We start from the raw sequence: 19,335 nt of genomic DNA on the forward strand, positions 1-19,335 counted from the left end.
GAGAGAGAGAGACATAGAGCCTGTGAGAGCAGGGTGGAGAGGGGCAAAGGGAGAAGGAGAGAAAAATCTCAAGCCAACTCTGCACTGAGCAGGGAGCCCCATGCGGGGCTCGATACCAGGACCCTGAGATCATGACCTGAGCTGAAATTAAGAGCTGGACACTTAACCAACTGAGCCACCCAGGCGCCCCTAACTGCCTTAGTTCTAATACGAGCTCTGCCACATCCTGCTGAGTCACTTTGAACTAATTACCTAACCTCTCTGAGTCTCAGTTTCCTTACCTGTAAGATGTGGATAATTATAATGGTACCTAGCTAATAAGGTCACTGCACGTATTGATACAGGGAAAGTGATTAAGAAAGTGACCAAAATGCTATAAACCTTCCATACATGTAAGCTATCAGTGCTATTGCTATTACTGTTTGACTACTTGCATTTCTCACCACCCTAGACATCATTCCATAGATCTGTTTCTACTTTTTCAAAATCTGTATAGTAATGTTCTGAATGAATATGCCAAAATACATTTAGCCAGCCCCCAAACATAAAGTGATCATTCAGGATGTTTCTCAAAGTTTCACTTAAAACGCTAATGTATCAATTATAGAGAAAGCTCTCTGAAACTACTCCACCAATCCATTTGTCGTAAGATTTTGCAGTAATTTTACTGAGGTCTCATTTACATTCTATAAAATGCACCCATTTTAAATGCACAGTTTGATGAACTCCATGATATCTTGTAAGAATAAGACTGCATGGGATGCATTCCTAGAGATGTATCAACTACCAAAACTGAACCAGGAAGAAATAGAAAACCTGAACAGACCTATAACCACTAAGGAAATTGAAGCAGTCATCAAAAATCTCCCAAAACACAAAAGCCCAGGGCCAGATGGCTTCCCAGGGGAATTCTACCAAACATTTCAAGAAGAATTAATACCTATTCTTCTGAAACTGTGCCAAAAAATAGAAATGGAAGGAAAACTTCCAAACTCATTTTATGACGCCAGCATTACCTTGATCCCAAAACCAGACAAAGACCCCATCAAAAAGGAGAATTACAGACCAATATCCCTGATGAACATGGATGCAAAAATTCTCACCAAAATACTAGCCAATAGGATCCAACAGTACATTAAAAGGATTATTCACCACGACCAAGTGGGATTTATCCCTGGGCTGCAAGGTTGGTTCAACATCCGCAAATCAGTCAACGTGATACAATACATTAACAAAAGAAAGAACAAGAATCATATGATCCTCTCAATAGATGCAGAAAAAGCATTTGACAAAGTACAGCATCCTTTCTTGATCAAAACTCTTCAGAGTATAGGGATAGAGGGTACATACCTTAATATCATAAAAGCCATCTATGAAAAACCTACAGTGAATATCATTCTCAATGGGGAAAAACTGAGAGCTTCCCCGTAAGGTCAGGAACGCGGCAGGGATGTCCACTATCACCACTGCTATTCAACATAGTATTGGAAGTCCTAGCCACAGCAATCAGACAACAAAAAGAAATAAAAGGCATCCAAACCAGCAAAGAAGAAGTCAAACTCTCACTCTTTGCAGATGATATGATACTTTATGTGGAAAATCCCAAAGACTCCACCGCAAAACTGCTAGAACTCATACAGGAATTCAGTCAAGTGGCAGGATATAAAATCAATGCACAGAAGTCAGTGGCATTCCTATACACCAACAACAAGTCAGAAGAAAGAGAAATTAAGGAGTCGATCCCATTTACAATTGCACCCAAAACCATAAGATACCTAGGAATAAATCTAACCAAAGAGGCAAAGGATCTGTACTCAGAAAACTATAAAATACTCATGAAAGAAATTGAGGAAGACACAAAGAAATGGAAAAACGTTCCATGCTCATGGATTGGAAGAACAAATATTGTGAAGATGTCAATGCTACCTAGAGCAATCTACACATTCAATGCAATCCCCATCAAAATACCATCCACTTTTTTCAAAGAAATGGAACAAATAATCCTAAAATTTGTATGGAACCAGAAAAGACCCTGCATAGCCAGAGGAATGTTGAAAAAGAAAAGCAAAGCTGGCAGCATCACAATTCCAGACTTCCAGCTCTACTACAAAGCTGTCATCATCAAGACAGTAGGGTACTGGCACAAAAACAGACACATAGATCAATGGAACAGAATAGAGAGCCCAGAAATGGACCCTCAACTATACGGTCAACTAATCTTTGACAAAGCAGGAAAGAATGTCCATGGAAAAAAGACAGTCTCTTCAACAAATGGTGTTGGGAAAATTGGACAGCCACATGCAGAAGAATGAAACTGGACCATTTCCTTACACCACACACAAAAATAGACTCCAAATGGTTGAAAGACCTCAATGTGAGACAGGAGTCCATCCAAATCCTAAAGGAGAACACAGGCAGCAACCTCTTCGACCTCAGCTGCAGCAACTTCTTCGTAGAAACATCGCCAAAGTCAAGGGAAGCAAGGGCAAAAATGAACTATTGGGACTTCATCAAGATAAAAAGCTTTTGCAAAGCAAAGGAAACAGTCAACAAAACCAAAAGACAACTGACAGAATGGGAGAAGATATTTGCAAATGACATATCAGATAAAGGGCTAGTATCCAAAATCTATAAAGAACTTATCAAACTCAACACTCAAAGAACAAATGATCCAATCAAGAAATGGGCAGAAGACATGAACAGACATTTTTCCAAAGAAGACATCCAAATGGCCAACAGACACATGAAAAAGTGTTCAATATCGCTCAGCATCAGGGAAATCCAAATCAAAACCTCAATGAGATACCACCTCACACCAGTCAGAATGGCTAAAATTAACAAGTCAGGAAATGACAGATGTTGGCGGGGATGCGGAGAAAGGGGAACCCTCCTACACTGTTGGTGGGAATGCAAGCTGGTGCAGCCACTCTGGAAAACAGTATGGAGGTTCCTCAAAAAGTTGAAAATAGAGCTACCATATGATCCAGTAATTGCACTACTGGGTATTTACCCCAAAGATACAAAAGTAGGGACCCGAAAGGGTACGTGCATCCCGATGTTTATAGCAGCAATGTCCACAATAGCCAAACTGTGGAAAGAGCCAAGATGTCCATCGACAGATGAATGGATAAAGAAGAGGTGGTATATATATACAATGGAATATTATGCAGCCATCAAAAGGAATGAGATCTTGCCATTTGCAATGACGTGGATGGAACTGGAGGGTATTATGCTGAGCGAAATAAGTCAAACAGAGAAAGACATGTATCATATGACCTCACTGATATGAGGAATTCTTAATCTCAGGAAACAAACTGAGGGTTGCTGGAGTGGGGGGTGGGGTGGGAGGGATGGGGTGACTGGGTGATGGACAGTGGGGAGGGCATGTGCTCTGGTAAGCGCTGTGAATTGTGCAAGACTGTTGAATCTCAGATCTGTACCTTTGAAACAAATAATGCAATATATGTTAAGAAAGAAAAAAAGAAGAAGAAGAATGTAGCAGGAGGGGAAGAATGAAGGGGGGGAAATCGGAGGGGGAGAAGAACCATGAGAGACGACGGACTCTGAAAAACAAACTGAGGGTTCTAGAGGGGAGGGGGGTGGGAGGATGGGTTAGCCTGGTGATGGGTATTGAGGAGGGCACGTTCTGCATGGAGCACTGGGTGTTATGCACAAACAATGAATCATGGAACACTATATCTAAAACTAATGATGTAATGTATGGGGATTAACATAACAATAAAAAAATTAAAAAAAAAAAAAGAATAAGACTGAATGTATAAGACCTTAGCTTAAAAAAGGTAAATTATAGAAAACGCAAAGTATTGACATTATTCCTATCACACATATACTGTTCATTTTCTATTGATCAAGATGGTCCTGTCCTGAAACAGAGCTGTAGGGAGCAGCTCAACTGCCCGTTTCTTCAGCGATGGCCCCAGATTTGTGTCTGGCAATGCACCCTTCCAACTCCTGAGCTCTGGGAACAGCCCTAAATGATGCCAACCAACAGCTTCTGGTCCAGTGATGGGTCAGCACAGGACACAATCTGAGTCCATGAGAGGCAAATAGACTTTTGTGTTGGGGCTTCTGAAAAGAAGCATACCCATCACTCTTTTCCCATTGGACTTGAAATGATAAAAGGTCTAAAGCTACCTCAGCCATCCTGCAACCACAGAGGAAGCACTGGGCTAAGAAGGGTCAACCTGGAAGAGACAGACCAAATAGGACTAACTAAACCCTCTATGAAACCAGCATCGCCATTGATTGGATGGATGGATTCTTCACTTGACTGGATTCTTCACTTGACTCTGTGTGGTCAAAAATTCTCCAGTTACTTAAGCCAATTGGATGGGTTTCTACTACTTGCCCGCACAAGAATCCTAGGCAGTATGCAAGCTGGGTGTAGAATTCCAAATTTTAGGCAATATAAAGAAGGGAATTAAAAATCATCTCAGATATTCCTAGTACCGCCCAGGGGCAACCGTTGACCCCCTCTAGCGTTGCAGGCCAGGTTCCCTGTGGGAGGCAGCCTCACACAGAGCTCTACAGGCTGGGATTTATTGAGGTGAGCTCTTAGGATCCTCCACCCCTGTAAGGAGGGGCAAACTTGGGCAAAGCCATTCTCTTCAGTCCGGCGCGATCTCTTTCAAGAGGGACCCAGCTTCAAGCTGTTGGTGCTCACACATCCCACAGTTAGAAAGTGAGTTCTTTAGTCCTGAACAAGAAGGGTTGGATGGCATAGCATAGTATCACATCAGCATGTCCCCCTTTACTCCAGTTTATTCATGTTTTTTCTTTCTTTAGAGATTTAGGTCATATTTAAATGCTGTTTTATATACTGGTATGAGCCTAGCATTACATTCTGAGCATTTTTCATTCATTAAAAATTCTTTAAATGAATTGCAAACAGAGTTATAATTCCTTCATACTTATACTTCATATAAGTATTTAAACATTCTCCTATTATTAGGCATTTAGAGAATTTCCAATATCTTTAATCCTTATATATAAATTTTTGTTTGCATCTCTGCAACCAGTTTTTAGGATATATTTCTAGGAGTGGAATTAAAGAATTGAAGGATATGAACCACTGCAGCATTCTGGCCAAATTGTCCTTGGAAATTTCATGTCAATTACATTCTGACCACTGCTACATTGTTTCATTAGAACTGAATGCTTCTCTATTTTAGATCTTGTCAATTGATCAAAAATGATGTCTCATTCTTATCTGGGTTTCCTTTCCCCTGAAGAATAAGTTTGAAGATTTTTAAATATCAATTATTTTTTGTTTGTTTGTTTTTCTTCATATGCAAACAGTCTGGCCATTTTATTTTTTTGGTCAGTTTTTCTATTTTGGTATCAAATGGTCTTTTATCAACAATAAAATGTCTGACTGGACAGGTAACTCTTAATATGACTTTTTCCCTAACCAATAGGTTAAAATCACTTGATCAAGCCCTCCACCAGTAAAACAATTTTTAAAAGAAATCATTAAGTTAAAATGGTACCAAGCTCCTTGTTCCATTCTCTTTGGTTAATTTCATGGACTGTCTTTTGGCCAAACGTATGCCCACTTACTTGAGCAATCCAGCCCGATGGAAGACATAGAGATCCTGCTCCAGCGTACAGTTGTGGAAGGGGACAATCTTCACGAAGTTCTGGATGAGGGCAAACTCAGGGGTAAGGTGCGGCAGAGAAATGATGCAGAAGTTCTTGTCCTAACAGGATTGGTGATCAGGACACACAGGAAAAGAATCAGAAACCATTCATCACTAAACAAATTCCTGCTGTAAAACAGTACAGAAAATAGGGGGTAAAATGTGTAAAGGACAGCTTTCCTATAATTTGGAAAGTAATCATATGAAATTCAAGAGGATAAGGAATGCAGGCATACTGAGAAAATCTCTGCAAGTCTGGCTGAAACCTAAATAAATGAATATTGTAAACCATGGGACCCATTCGCATAGCTCTTTTGTGGAAGTCAGTTTTGAGAGTAAGGTCCTTTGTGCTGGCAAATTCGCTTGCACCCTGGAGGCAATGAGGCGGCATGGGTGTCAGCCCTAGGCTTGCTAAGTGATAGAGCACCAGCCCCGGCCCCCTCCTCTGAGATGAGAGGTGGCGATCCGGGCCTTTTCTTCTTTAAAATCCTGTATTATACATGAATGGACATCTGTATTCTATCATGACGTGATCCCATTCAGGTGAACAGATCTAAGGATGTGTTTAACCTGGGAAGTGTGTTTAGTTAGCAGGCATAGGAGGATCCAGATGTCCTCAGAACTGCCACTTACCCCTGAGATCTGCACTGCCCAATATGGGAACCAGCAGCCATGTCCGGACACGGGGCATTTGGGAATGTGGCTAGTGTGACTGGAGAACTGAGTTTTTAATTTTATTTCATTTTAAATAATTTAATTAAATTAAAAAACTGATACTCAATTCAGTTATTGGAAAAGCTTTATGTATGTTGGAACAACTTGGGTATATGAATCTACTTATGCAACTGTCAATCTTACGAAATCTAAACGCAGATCAAGTATTTCTGATGAAAATGTAGTGTTTGTATTGAAATGTGCCACAGGTGTAATAATACATTTTAGATTTCAAACACTGGAGAAAAGACTGTAAAATATCTCAATAGTTTTTCATACTGATTACATGTGAAAATGATTAAATTTGGGGCATATTCAGTTAAATAAAATATATTATTAAAATTGATTTCACCTGCATCTTTTTTGCTTTTTTTTTTTAATGTGGCTGCTAGAATATTTAGATTACTTATGTGGCTCGAATTTGTTGTCTATTGGACAGAGCTGTCCTAGACCATCTGTGTTCCACACATCCCACTTGACCCTCTGCCAGGTGCCTGCAGGAGTGGCCTGCTCCTCCCAGAGCTAATTTGTCCCTTTGGGATCTCGCCTCCTCCTGAACCCTGTGAAGGCATTACTTGTGGTAATCCAAAACCCTGGGGACGTTTGTGCAAACCAAAGGAGTGAATCATTGTTTGACCTTATCTTCCTTCTTTCTAGCAAAATAACACAGCTCCTTTTGGGGAACTTGAAAGTCAAGTTGTTGAAATACTCAAGCTGAAAATAAGGAATGGGTGCCAAGTCTCAGGGGGCTTCCTCTGGGAGGAGGAAGACTATAATGAATTGCTTTGACTTAGATTTGAAGGATTTAAGGATGAATTATAAAGTATTTTGTTCCTCTCTCTGCATATCCTGAAATAAAATAGAATTAAACCATAAAAATGTCTTTTACCTTTTTAAAACCAGCATGGTTTTGTAATGTTGAAGATCTGCCTTTACATGGACTTCAAAGTAGGAGTGAATTTAAATGTAGGGAAATTACTTTGGGGCATCTCTGAGGGAAACTGGCTTTGTAAGGCCTACCTTAGGATAATCTACATTGCTTTATGAGCTTCAAAATGCCTTAAAATTAATCCCAAAAATGTTACGAGAAATATGGAGAACATTACTACAAGTAATTGAAAATCAATCCCACCAGTGGACTTGAGACTACATCATTATATTAACAAAATGAGGAAATACAACCTATGATCACATAGGCTTCAGGAAACATAATTAAACCATATTTGGTTTTTGCCTCAGTAGAAAGAGTATCAGGAAAAATAAGACAATAGATATTTTTCTTGTAATTAGCCAACTGAAGAAGTCTAGTTATTGACTTGCCTTAAGTGATAGGCAAGGCAGGGAAAACATCTTTATAAAAATCCATTTTTTCCTCAGTCATCTTCCTTCCCCACTTTCTTCCCTCCAATAAAGTGAGAAATTGATTAGAATCTCTATCCCTTGACAACAATGATCCAAAAATGAAGGCAGAGGACAGGAATGGAGGATGTTGTTTGCACTGGTCTGTTTGCCTGAGGCCCATCCACCAAACCTGTCGTAGTGGGTTGAGTGCTTACCCCACATCAGGCACTGTGTCAGGTGACGCCAACCAGAAAATCAGCCATAAATTCCTACTTTCCTACTCTCAGAAAAGCAATCTAATGGTTTCAGAATTCTCTGAGCCAGTGTAAGCTATAAAGTAATATGGCGGTCTAATCCACTTTTGTGTTGTTTCTGAAATTTTCATGTACTACCAGCATTCTATTAATGATTTGATTCTAACAAAACACCGTGAAAGCTATCCTTAAAAGAAATTAGACATTGAAAGGGAACTATTAGAACCAGCAATGACAATATTTTGAAAAGTTCATGATATGTCATTCAACCTTATTTTCAGAACATGGAAGCAATTCAAACCTCAACATTCATAGCGATGTACGTGCTTGGACAGTGAATATGGCATTTTACCTTTCTACAACTTTTTTAGCTTACAAAACCAATTATATTACTCAAAATTCAACATGTACTTACAGGAAAAAGACTGAAGACGAAATTCATAAAGTCCAGTGACCTGTAAACAAGACAGTAAGCATTGTCACTGATCTGCAAGCAAATGCAGCGTCAGTATGTATTTAAAGAGATTTATGGCTCTCTTCCTGTCAAGCAGTGGTGGCCGACCACTAGTCGGAATTCAAGTCTAGCTGAACATTAATCAAGTTGCAGAAAGTCGTAAGCTTCATATTTCATTAATAAAGTATTTTTCTATAACTAAAGACATTATTATAGCAATTAACAACCTGTGCATTCAAAGAGGCTCAGTAGTCATTCTGTGACATAATCCCTCCCTTTTTTGTTAGAGCTGTCAGAGAGACGTGGGTATATTATAAGCAATTCTGATCTTTTTCTCTTTTACATGCAAAAGATTTTCTGACCACCTGTGGTTGTAGAGTCACAGGCAAACCATAATGGATCATCAAATTTCTGTCTGAAAATTCAAAAGTCACATTCTAAGCACAATCATATCTGAATGCACAGGGGAAAATAAATATACACAACTAATCTAGAAGGGCTTATAGGCTTTTTAGATGTCTACAATATAAGTAAAATAAAGATTTCCCAAGAAATTGAAAACTTAAGAGGAAAAAAGTACAAGTAAAACATGATTCTAAGTGAGATTGAGAGACTGGGAGCATGTTTAAATACATTCTCTAAGAAGGAAATGTCCAGCAGCATTCTTGGTCATCTAAAGGATACTCTGAATCTTCCGGTCTATCAAAATGAGCCAATCTTTTCCTCTTCCAGATTGTTCTGTGAATAAAATGGTGGAGTTGGTGGGAATTCCAAAGGAGATGTGGAATCTAGGCATCGAGGTCAAAGGTCCACTTCCAGACTATAGATGGCAGCAAGCACTGAACACATGGGGATAGGAAGTGGGGTGACTGAGTGGTCTGGTGGGTACCCAGGCTTTGTCTGGCACCATGCCTCCTCCTTCTAGCAACTTCCCTGGGTTGTTGTTTGGTGTCCTACTAGCCCCACTCAGATTGCACATGGGTAAGGCTCCAGCCCCAAATTTGGGTGGGGGGAGCATGAGGCAAAGGACTAAGCTGTCATCATGTCCTGGTCTGGCCCAACCATCAGCTCAGGAATGAGCACACAGTCTGATCAGGCCCGATGGGGCTTTAGCTAGAAAGCCAGGCTCAAAGTCCTCCTCACTAGCTTCTGGTACAGAGCCTGAGCCCACTGTCCATTTCTTTGGCCCCAAGAAGGGACACTCCCCTGAGAAAGGAGCCAGCAGCAGGGAACCAGAGGCAGGAGGCAGAGAGAGAAACTTGGAACTTGATGGGGTTATCTTGAATCAAGCCACATTGAAAATCAATCCCACCAGTGGACTTATCCTTTGCGATATGAGGCAATTATTCCATTTTTTAAAAGCCAGTTTGGGTTGGATTTTCTATACTTGCAACCAAAAGACTCCAGACAAGCAATCACCTAAATCCAAAGCTCCCCCCAAATGCAAACTTTAGAGAAAGGAGAGCAGCATGTGGTTACATAAGTGATGATTTTCCAGATCTCCAACTGTTACACAGGTGAGCCAAAACCTGGGCAGTCCGGTTCTGTGGCCCTTGCCCAAATTTTATGGACTGAAACCTCTGGGACTGGGGCCCAGAAATCTATGCTTAAAAAAACAAAACAAAACAAAACAAAACAAAAACAAAAAGCGGGATTAGGATGTGAGGCCAGGTTTGGAAACCAAGGGCTCTATAAGATTAAAATGTGAGGCCACCAATGCTGTAAGAAAAGTCTTACCATGATAGACAACCAGTACTTGCCTTGCTTCGTATTTCTCCTCAATACAAAAGAGCTGAATACAAAAAGCAGCTGAGGCTCCCTTGTAGATGGGGCGGAAGTCGCTGGTCTCCTCGGGCATCGAAATGGATGCCAAGCTCAAACAGCTGACACAGCCATCTGTATCACCCATAGTGGACTGCTGACTGAGGTTTTCTATGTCCTACAGCAAGGAGACAGGAGGAACCAAGCGGGAATCCTATTCATTTTCTGCAATTTAATGGGCTAGTGGTTGCATCATCTCTACATTATACGATCTCTCTAGGACAGATGTGACAGTCTCACCTGAAACAAATTGTCCTGAGCCAGGCCTAGTTTTAATGAGATGTTCTTAATGAGATATTCAAGATTTATAAAGGGATTGAAAGAAGTCCTTACGTGAAGGTCAGAAAACGAATGGTTTCCATTGGTCTTTCACATAGGATCCATATTTCAACTGCAACGCTGGGGAGAAGTTAGAGTGTGGTAGTACTATATACCTATCAATTCCATAAGCAAAATACCTCTGCCTCCCAAAGTGTTTTCACTGTGATTTTGTGCTACAAGAATTTTTGGGTCTTGGGACTGTCGGGTGGTTTGGTGGTGAGGTGGAGCCCAGGGAGGTCCAATGGGCGGGAGCCTCCTGGAAAGTTAGTGTTAGACCTTCCAGGCTCATTTTAGGGGCGTCTAAGAAGGTGTTATAGCTCAGTTAGAGGAAAACGATTCATTCTGAGATCCTTCTCAGAGTTCTTTTAAATCAAAGTAATACATCAAACATTAAAATAATATCAGCACTAAAACCTTATAAAGAACATCAGGAGTCCCCTGTCCCTTCAATTCCTCTTCCCATTGGCTAGCCCTTTCAACTTTCTTATTTCTTTGGTATTTACCCCCATGTCTCTGAATATGTGCTCAATCTCTTGGAGACTGTGATAGGCAGAACAGTGGCCCCCCAAACTGTACATGGCCCAATCCCCAGGACCTGTGCATTTTACAGAGCAAAAGGGACTCTGCAGAGGTCATTAAGTGAAGATTTTAAGACAAGGACATTATCTGGGATTATCTAGGTAGGCCCAATATAATCAGAAGGGTCCCTTATAAAAAAGAGGCAGGAGGGTCAGAGTCAAGAGACTGGAAGATACAATGCTACCAGCTTTGAAGATGGAGGAAGGTACCACATGCCAAAGGAATGCAAGTGTCTTCCAGAAGCTAGCAAAAGCAAAGGGAGGGATTCTCCCCTAGAGCTTCCAGAAGGAACAGAGTCCTGCCTGCTCCTGGATCTTAGCACCGGTTTGGGTTTCTGACCTCCAGAACCGTATAAGAATAAATTTATGTTGTTTTAAGCCACTAAGTTCATGGGAATTTGTTACCATAGTGATAAAAAACTAATACAAAGACCTGGCTTCTGGCATTTGGAGAACATGGTGGGAGGAGAGGACAGAGGTTTCTCCATTTGAAATGGAGAGTTCCACTTATTTGTCTGTTCTGCCTTTTCCCCATTACACAGCCTCACACAGTGCGGGCTGAACCTGAATTTAGAGCTGCTTCTGTCCCATCTAACCAGAGGACAGTCATCTGGTTATTTCACTTGAGTACAGTAGACAGGCCAGGTGCTGTCCGCAAGGACTCTAGTGTCCCCAACACTGCATAGCAGACTGTCAGACCCCTCATTTCAGCCCAGTCCTCGCCCCGCCTTCCAGAAGCCCCAGGCCCTGGGCCTTTTGTGGACACAGGAGGAGAAGGTACCCGCTTTCTGCTAGTGCCTCCCCTCACAGTGGTACTGGACCTTCTCCTTTCTCCACTGTGCTAAGCCAGTGTAAACTCCTCCATCGATTTTCTTCATTCTCAACATTTTGAAAGGGCTCACCTTCTAATATCTCCTCTCCTAGTCTTGTTGTCTTTGTGGATTTGTGCCCCCACTTCTTATTGCTTTACTGTCTTTTCTGTGGTTTTTTTCCAGAAGGGAGAGGAGATAAACATAGGACATCAATCCACGTTGTTGACCCAGATGCCCTCTGGGGGTCCAGTACGTCTAATGCAGCAGGGACCATCCTGTCCCCTCCTCCACATCCACATTCTGATTTGGGTCCCTACAGGTATAGCTACCTCTTAGAAATAGAGCATGCCTCACCCTCTGCTCCATGCCTCATTCCTCCCCGGAACCTGAGGAGTCAGTGTCCTGGTGTGGGTGTCCCCAGAAGCAAACTCTGAGCTAAGTTTATTTGGGGAGTGATGCTAGGAAATTCTGCAAGGAGAGTGGAGAAGGGAGGCAAGGAAGGGAAGGACACCAACGCAGAGTGTCCCATCCAATCCCACTGAAATCCCTGGGAGACTGTGGAGAATACTCTCAGAGCTGTCCCACCTAAGAGACAAAGGAACTGGGGTGTTGATTCTCCAACTACCTTCAGTCATTGTCTGATGGTTGCTCCCCAAAGATTCTGACCTGCCTGCAGCATGGCGCCAGAGAAAGACCAGGCACCTGAAGTCCCTGTCCTCGAGTGCTGAGGAATGAGCAGTGCCAGAAGGACATGGGTAGGGTCCCACAGCAGGTGCTAAAGTGAGATTTGGAAAATGGGCCCCCGCCTGCCTGATGCACTCTCTTCCTAGCAGCACATCCTGCTCCTGACTGCATGAGTTCTCCTGTCCTCCACACTCGGCCCAGGAGGGCAGACCCTGCTCCAACGGTGAAGTCCTGCCTCTGGCCAGGTGTGTACACTGGATTCAGTGGGGGAATTAGGAAATCCACTTGTCACACGTCCAAGCTTTGTTCTCCAGTTCAGTTTTGGCCAAAATCAAGTGGCACCTTTATCCCTACTGACTTCTGTGTAGGCTTCTTAATTTCTCAGAATCTGGAGAAGAAAGGGGTGCCAAAATCTGGCCGTCTCTCAGAATTCCGATGTCTGGGATTAGTGTTCCAGTAATGTGGTCCTCCCAGATCTCCGTGGAGATGACCCAACATCCTGTTCCTTCAAGGGCTCTCCAGACTTCTCAGGTTGACTCACAAGTCCAGAAGAGGCAATGGGGAATCGACTGAAAGCTCAAAACTGGGCTCACCACTGGGGCATGAGAGTGTCTGATCATGTGAATCTCCCACTTAAAACTTTCAAAGCCTTCCTCTGCTCCTTAGGAAAAATCCAAAATCCCGAGCAGGGTCCACAGAGCCCTGCCAAATGACCTGAATCCTTGGGTTTCTAGCAGGAAACAGAGGGCACACTCCAGCGAAGCAGACCAAGGAGATTCAATAAAGGACCATATGTGAAGGTGTGGGCAGGGAGAAGGGAAACCAACAAAGGATAAAGAAGTGCCCCAGGGGTGGCTGCTGGCAGAAGATGCTACCACCCCTTGGCCTGAATCTGTAACAGTATAACTTCTAGGACCAAGCTGTACAAGGGATACCGAATAAAGGATTTCTCAGTGGAGAAAGACTTCATCGAGGGAGGCTTTGTGGAGTCGGTGCTAAAGAAGGTGGCAGCTCTGAGCTGGTAGAGAGAAGCAGGGAGCCTGGAGGAGGAAAGAGCTCATCAACACTGAGTGGAGAGCAGTGAACCTCGTGGGGCCCATCAGCCGGCACGCAAACCCTACCTCCATCTCACTAGTGTTTCCACTATGGACTGCTGACAGAAGTTCCTCAGCTGTGGCTTCTTCTGTGATTCTCCCCTGTAGATGACAAAGGCAAGACATTTAATCAACACCTACAGTGGTTCAGAGCCCCAGCTCTAGAACCAGCTGCCTTGGGTTCAGATGCTGGCTCCACGGCTTACTGGCTTGGGAAAATCATGGAGTCTCCATGGCCTTATCTGTAAAAAAGAGGCTAAAAGCAGCACCTACCTGACAAGGTTGTTAGGAGAATAAAATAAGGACAGGTAGACACAGAGATGCTAGCACAGTGCTGGCTCCTCCTAGTTCTCTGTAGATGATAGTTATTACTTCATTATTCTTATTCTTCTGTGTAACCTGAAAGCTGCACTAAGTTTCTTCCAGCTGCTTTATCGAGGTATAACTGACAGTAAACTGTATATATTTGAAATATACCTTCTGAAAAGTTTTAACCTATGTATGCCCCCATAAAAATATCACCATAATAAAAATAGTGAGCATATACCTCACTCCCCAAAGCTTCTGTGTTTCTAGGTACCCCTCCCCTCCTGCCCTGTGCCACTTGGCCTACCACACACAAACAATTATCTGCTCTTTGTCACTATAGATTATAGGCTAAGTCTATTTCTGGATCTTCTATTTGGTTCCCTTGGCATTGTTATCACAGGGGCTGAATGACAAGAACTATATAGTAAACCTTGAAATCAGTAGTGTTGGTCCAACAACTGCTCTGTTCCAAAGTTGTTTGGGCCAATCTAGGTCCTTTCCATTTTCCATATGAATTTTGGAATCAGTTTTTCAATTTCTAGAAAAATCCCTCCTGAAATTTTGACTGGGAAAATTTTGACTGGGAAAATTGCATTGATCAACTGGGGAAGAATTGACACCTTGACAATGTCAAGTCTTCGAAACCAGGAACATGGGCTATCTCTCCATTTATTTAGGTCTTACTTCATTTCTCTCAGAAATGTTTTGTGGTTTTCAGTGTACAAGTCTTGAACATCTTTTGTCAGATTTATCTCTTAGTATTTTGTGTATCTGTACTAGCGTAAATGGTATTTATTTCAATTTCTGGTTGTTAATTGCTATTACATAGAAACAAAATTAAACTTTGCATATTATTTTTGTATATATTTAGCAACATGCTAAATTATTTACTAGTTCTAGTAGCTGTTTTTGTAGATTCTAGATGATTATGTTATATCTGCAAATAAAGGACAGTTTTAATTCTTCCTTTCCAATCTGGATACCTTTTATTTCTGTTATCTTTTTGTGCTGGCCTGAACTTCCAGTGTAATTTAAATAGAAGAGGTGAGAGCAGACATTCTTGCATTGTTCCTGACCACGGGGGAAAACCATTCAGTCTTCTACCATTAAGTATGATGTTAGGTACAGGGTTTTCAAAAATAGCCTCTAACACACTGAAGAAGTGCTTTCTGATTCCTAATTTTCTGAGAGTTTTAATGAGGAATGAATGTTGAATTTTCAAATACCTTCCCTGTATTTTGAGAGAACATTAGGTAACCTTTTAGCCTGTTAATATGGTGAATTACATTGATATATATATATTTTTAAGTAGGTTCCATGCCTAGCGTGGAGCCCAGGGCGAGGCTTAAACTCACGACTCTGAGATCAAGACCTAAGCTGAGATCAAGAGTTATCATGCTTAGCTGACTGAGCCACCCAATTGCCCCTGATTGATTTTTTATGTTAAACCAACCTTGCATTCCCACAACAAACCCTACTTGGTCATGATGTACTATCTTTTTTATATATTGATTCAAATTACTAAGATTTTTATTAGGATTTTTCCATCGATGTTCATGAGAGCTATTAACCTGGAGTTTTACCTTCTTATAATGTCTTTTGTTGTGAGAAGACATACTTTAGATGACTTAAGTCCTTTTAACTTTATTGAGTTTATTTTGTGGCCCAGAATATGGTATACGTTGGTAAATGTTCCACGTGCACAGGAGAAGAATGTGTATTCTACCATTTTGGGGGTAGAGTTTTATCAAGTGTCAATTGGGTCAACATTGTTGACAGTGTTCTTAGAATCTATATTCTTTTTTAAAAACTATATTGTTATGTTAATCACCATACGTTACATCATTAGTTTTTGATGTAGTGTTCCATGATTCATTGTTTGTGCATAACACCCAGTGTTCCAAGCAGAACGTGCCCTCTTTAATACCCATCACCAGGCTAACCGATCCTCCCACCACACTCCCCTCTAGAACCCTCAGTTTGTTTTTCAGAGTCCATCGTCTCTCATGGTTCATCTCCCCCTCCGATTTCCCCCCTTCATTCTTCCCCTCCTGCTATCTTCTTCTTTTTTTCTTTCTTAACATACATTGCATTATTTGTTTCAGAGGTACAGATCTGTGATTCAACAGTCTTGCACAATTCACAGTGCTCACCATAGCACCTAACCTCCCCAATGTCTATCACCCAGCCACACCATCCCTCCCACCACCCCCCACCCCAGCAACCCTCAGTTTGTTTCCTGAGATTAAGAATTCCTCATATCAGTGAGGTCATATGATACATGTCTTTCCCTGATTGACATATTTCGCTCAGCATAACACCCTCCAGTTGCATCCACGTTGTTGCAAATGGCAAGATCTCATTCCTTTTGATGGCTGCATAATATTCCATTGTATATATAGACCACCTCTTCTTTATCCATTCATCTGTCGATGGACATCTTGGCTCTTTCCACAGTTTGGCTATTGTGGACATTGCTGCTATAAACATTGGGGTGCATATACCCCTTCGGGTCCCTACATTTGTATCTTTGGGGTAAATACCCAGTAGTGCAATTGCTGGATCGTAGGGTAGCTCTATTTTCAACTTTTTGAGGAACCTCCACACTGTTTTCCAGAGTGGCTGCACCAGCTTGCATTCCCACCAACACTGTAGGAGGGTTCCCCTTTCTCCACATCCCCGCTAACATCTGTCATTTCCTAACTTGTTAATTTTAGCCATTCTGACTGGTGTGAGGTGGTATCTCATTGAGGTTTTGATTTGGATTTCCCTGATGCCGAGTGATGTTGAGCACTTTTTCATGTGTCTGTTGGCCATTTGGATGTCTTCTTTGGAAAAATGTCTGTTCATGTCTTCTGCCCATTTCTTGATTGGATTCTTTGTTCTTTTGGTGTTGAGTTTGATGTGTTCTTTATAGATTTTGGATACTAGCCCTTTATCTGATATGTCATTTGCAAATATCTTCTCCCATTCTGTCAGTTGTCTTTTGGTTTTGTTGACTGTTTCCTTTGCTTTGCAAAAGCTTTTTATCTTGATGAAGTCCCAATAGTTCATTTTTGCCCTTGCTTCCCTTGACTTTGGCGATGTTTCTACGAAGAAGTTGCTGTGGCTGAGGTCGAAGAGGTTGCTGCCTGTGTTCTCCTTTAGGATTTGGATGGACTCCTGTCTCACATTGAGGTCTTTCAACCATTTGGAGTCTATTTTTGTGTGTGGTGTAAGGAAATGGTCCAGTTTCATTCTTCTGCATGTGGCTGTCCAATTCTCCCAAAACCATTTGTTGAAGAGACTGTCTTTTTTCCATTGGACATTTTTTCCTGCCTTGTCAAAGATGAATTGACCATAGAGTTGAGGGTCCATTTCTGGGCTCTCTATTCTGTTCCATTGATCTATGTGTCTGTTTTTGTGCCAGTACCATACTGTCTTGATGATGACAGCTTTGTAGTAGAGCTGGAAGTCTGGAATTGGGATGCCGCCAGCTTTGCTTTTCTTTTTCAACATTCCTCTGGCTATGCGGGGTCTTTTCTGGTTCCATACAAATTTTAGGATTATTTGTTCCATTTCTTTGAAAAAAGTGGATGGTATTTTGATGGGGATTGCTTTGAATGTGTAGATTGCTCTAGGTAGCATTGACATCTTCACAATATTTGTTCTTCCAATCCATGAGCATGGAACGTTTTTCCATTTCTTTGTGTCTTCCTCAATTTCTTTCATGAGTATTTTATAGTTTTCTGAGTACAGATCCTTTGCCTCTTTGGTTAGATTTATTCCCAGGTATCTTATGGTTTTGGGTGCAATTGTAAATGGCATCGACTCCTTAATTTCTCTTTCTTCTGTCTTGTTGTTGGTGTATAGGAATGCCACTGATTTCTGTGCATTGATTTTATATCCTGCCACTTGACTGAATTCCTGTATGAGTTCTAGCAGTTTTGGGGTGGAGTCTTTTGGGTTTTCCACATAAAGTATCATATCATCTGCAAAGAGTGAGAGTTTGACTTCTTCTTTGCCAATTTGGATGCCTTTGATTTCTTTTTGTTGTCTGATTGCTGTGGCTAGGACTTCTAATACTATGTTGAATAGCAGTGGTGATAGTGACATCCCTGCCGTGTTCCTGACCTTAAGGGGAACGCTCTCAGTTTTTCCCCATTGAGAATGATATTCGCTGTAGGTTTTTCATAGATGGCTTTTATGATATTGAGGTATGTACCCTCGATCCCTATACTCTGAAGAGTTTTGATCAAGAAAGGATGCTGTACTTTGTCAAATGCTTTTTCTGCATCTATTGAGAGGATCATATGATTCTTGTCTTTCTTTTGTTAATGTATTGTATCATGTTGATTGATTTGCGGATGTTGAACCAACCTTGCAGCCCAGGGATAAATCCCACTTGGTCGTGGTGAATAATTCTTTTAATGTACTGTTGGATCCTATTGGCTAGTATTTTGGTGAGAATTTTTGCATCCATGTTCATCAAGGATATTGGTCTGTAATTCTCCTTTTTGATGGGGTCTTTGTCTGGTTTTGGGATCAAGGTAATGGTGGCCTCATAAAACGAGTTTGGAAGTTTTCCTTCCATTTCTATTTTTTGGAACAGTTTCAGAAGAATAGGTATTAATTCTTCTTGAAATGTTTGGTAGAATTCCCCTGGGAAGCCATCTAGCCCTAGGCTTTTGTTTGTTGGGAGATTTTTGATGACTGCTTCAATTTTCTTAGTGGTTATAGGTCTGTTCAGGTTTTCTATTTCTTCCTGGTTCAGTTTTGGTAGTTGATACATCTCTAGGAATGCATCCATTTCTTCCAGGTTATCTAATTTGCTGGCATAGAGTTGCTCATAATATGTTCTTATAATTGTTTGTATTTCTTTGGTGTTCGTTGTTTTCTCTCCTCTTTCATTCATGATTTTGTTGATTTGGGTCATTTCTCTTTTCTTTTTGATAAGTCTGGCCAGGGGTTTATCAATCTTGTTAATTCTTTCAAAGAACCAGCTCCTAGTTTCGTTGATCTGTTCTACTGTTCTTTTGGTTTCTATTTCATTGATTTCTGCTCTGATCTTTATTATTTCTCTTCTCCTGCTGGGTTTAGGCTTTATTTGCTGTTCTTTCTCCAGCTCCTTTAGGTGTAGGGTTAGGTTGTGTATTTGAGACCTTTCTTGTTTCTTGAGAAAGACTTGTATTGCTATATATTTTCCTCTTAGGACTGCCTTTGCTGCATGCCAAAGATTTTGAATAGTTGTGTTTTCATTTTCATTGGTTTCCATGAATTTTTTAATTCTTCTTTAATTTCCTGGTTGACCCAT

The 19,335-nt window shown here is 41.3% G+C and overlaps 1 protein-coding gene across 1 annotated transcript in view; it reads right to left on the reverse strand.

Annotated features, from left to right (window-relative positions):
- The window catches only part of CFAP61 (cilia and flagella associated protein 61), a 291,248-nt gene that overhangs the window by 189,294 nt on the left and 82,619 nt on the right, over positions 1-19,335 (reverse strand). Inside the window, exons 11-14 of the mRNA XM_078056863.1 lie at positions 13,761-13,835; positions 10,184-10,362; positions 8,385-8,424; positions 5,581-5,720 (exon numbers count right to left, since the gene is read on the reverse strand). Of these exons, the coding sequence (XP_077912989.1) occupies positions 5,581-5,720; positions 8,385-8,424; positions 10,184-10,362; positions 13,761-13,835 (434 nt within the window). The remainder of the gene's footprint in view (positions 1-5,580; positions 5,721-8,384; positions 8,425-10,183; positions 10,363-13,760; positions 13,836-19,335) is intronic.

This window comes from Halichoerus grypus, chromosome 10 (assembly GCF_964656455.1).
Source record: "Halichoerus grypus chromosome 10, mHalGry1.hap1.1, whole genome shotgun sequence".
NCBI classification, from domain to species: domain Eukaryota; kingdom Metazoa; phylum Chordata; class Mammalia; order Carnivora; family Phocidae; genus Halichoerus; species Halichoerus grypus.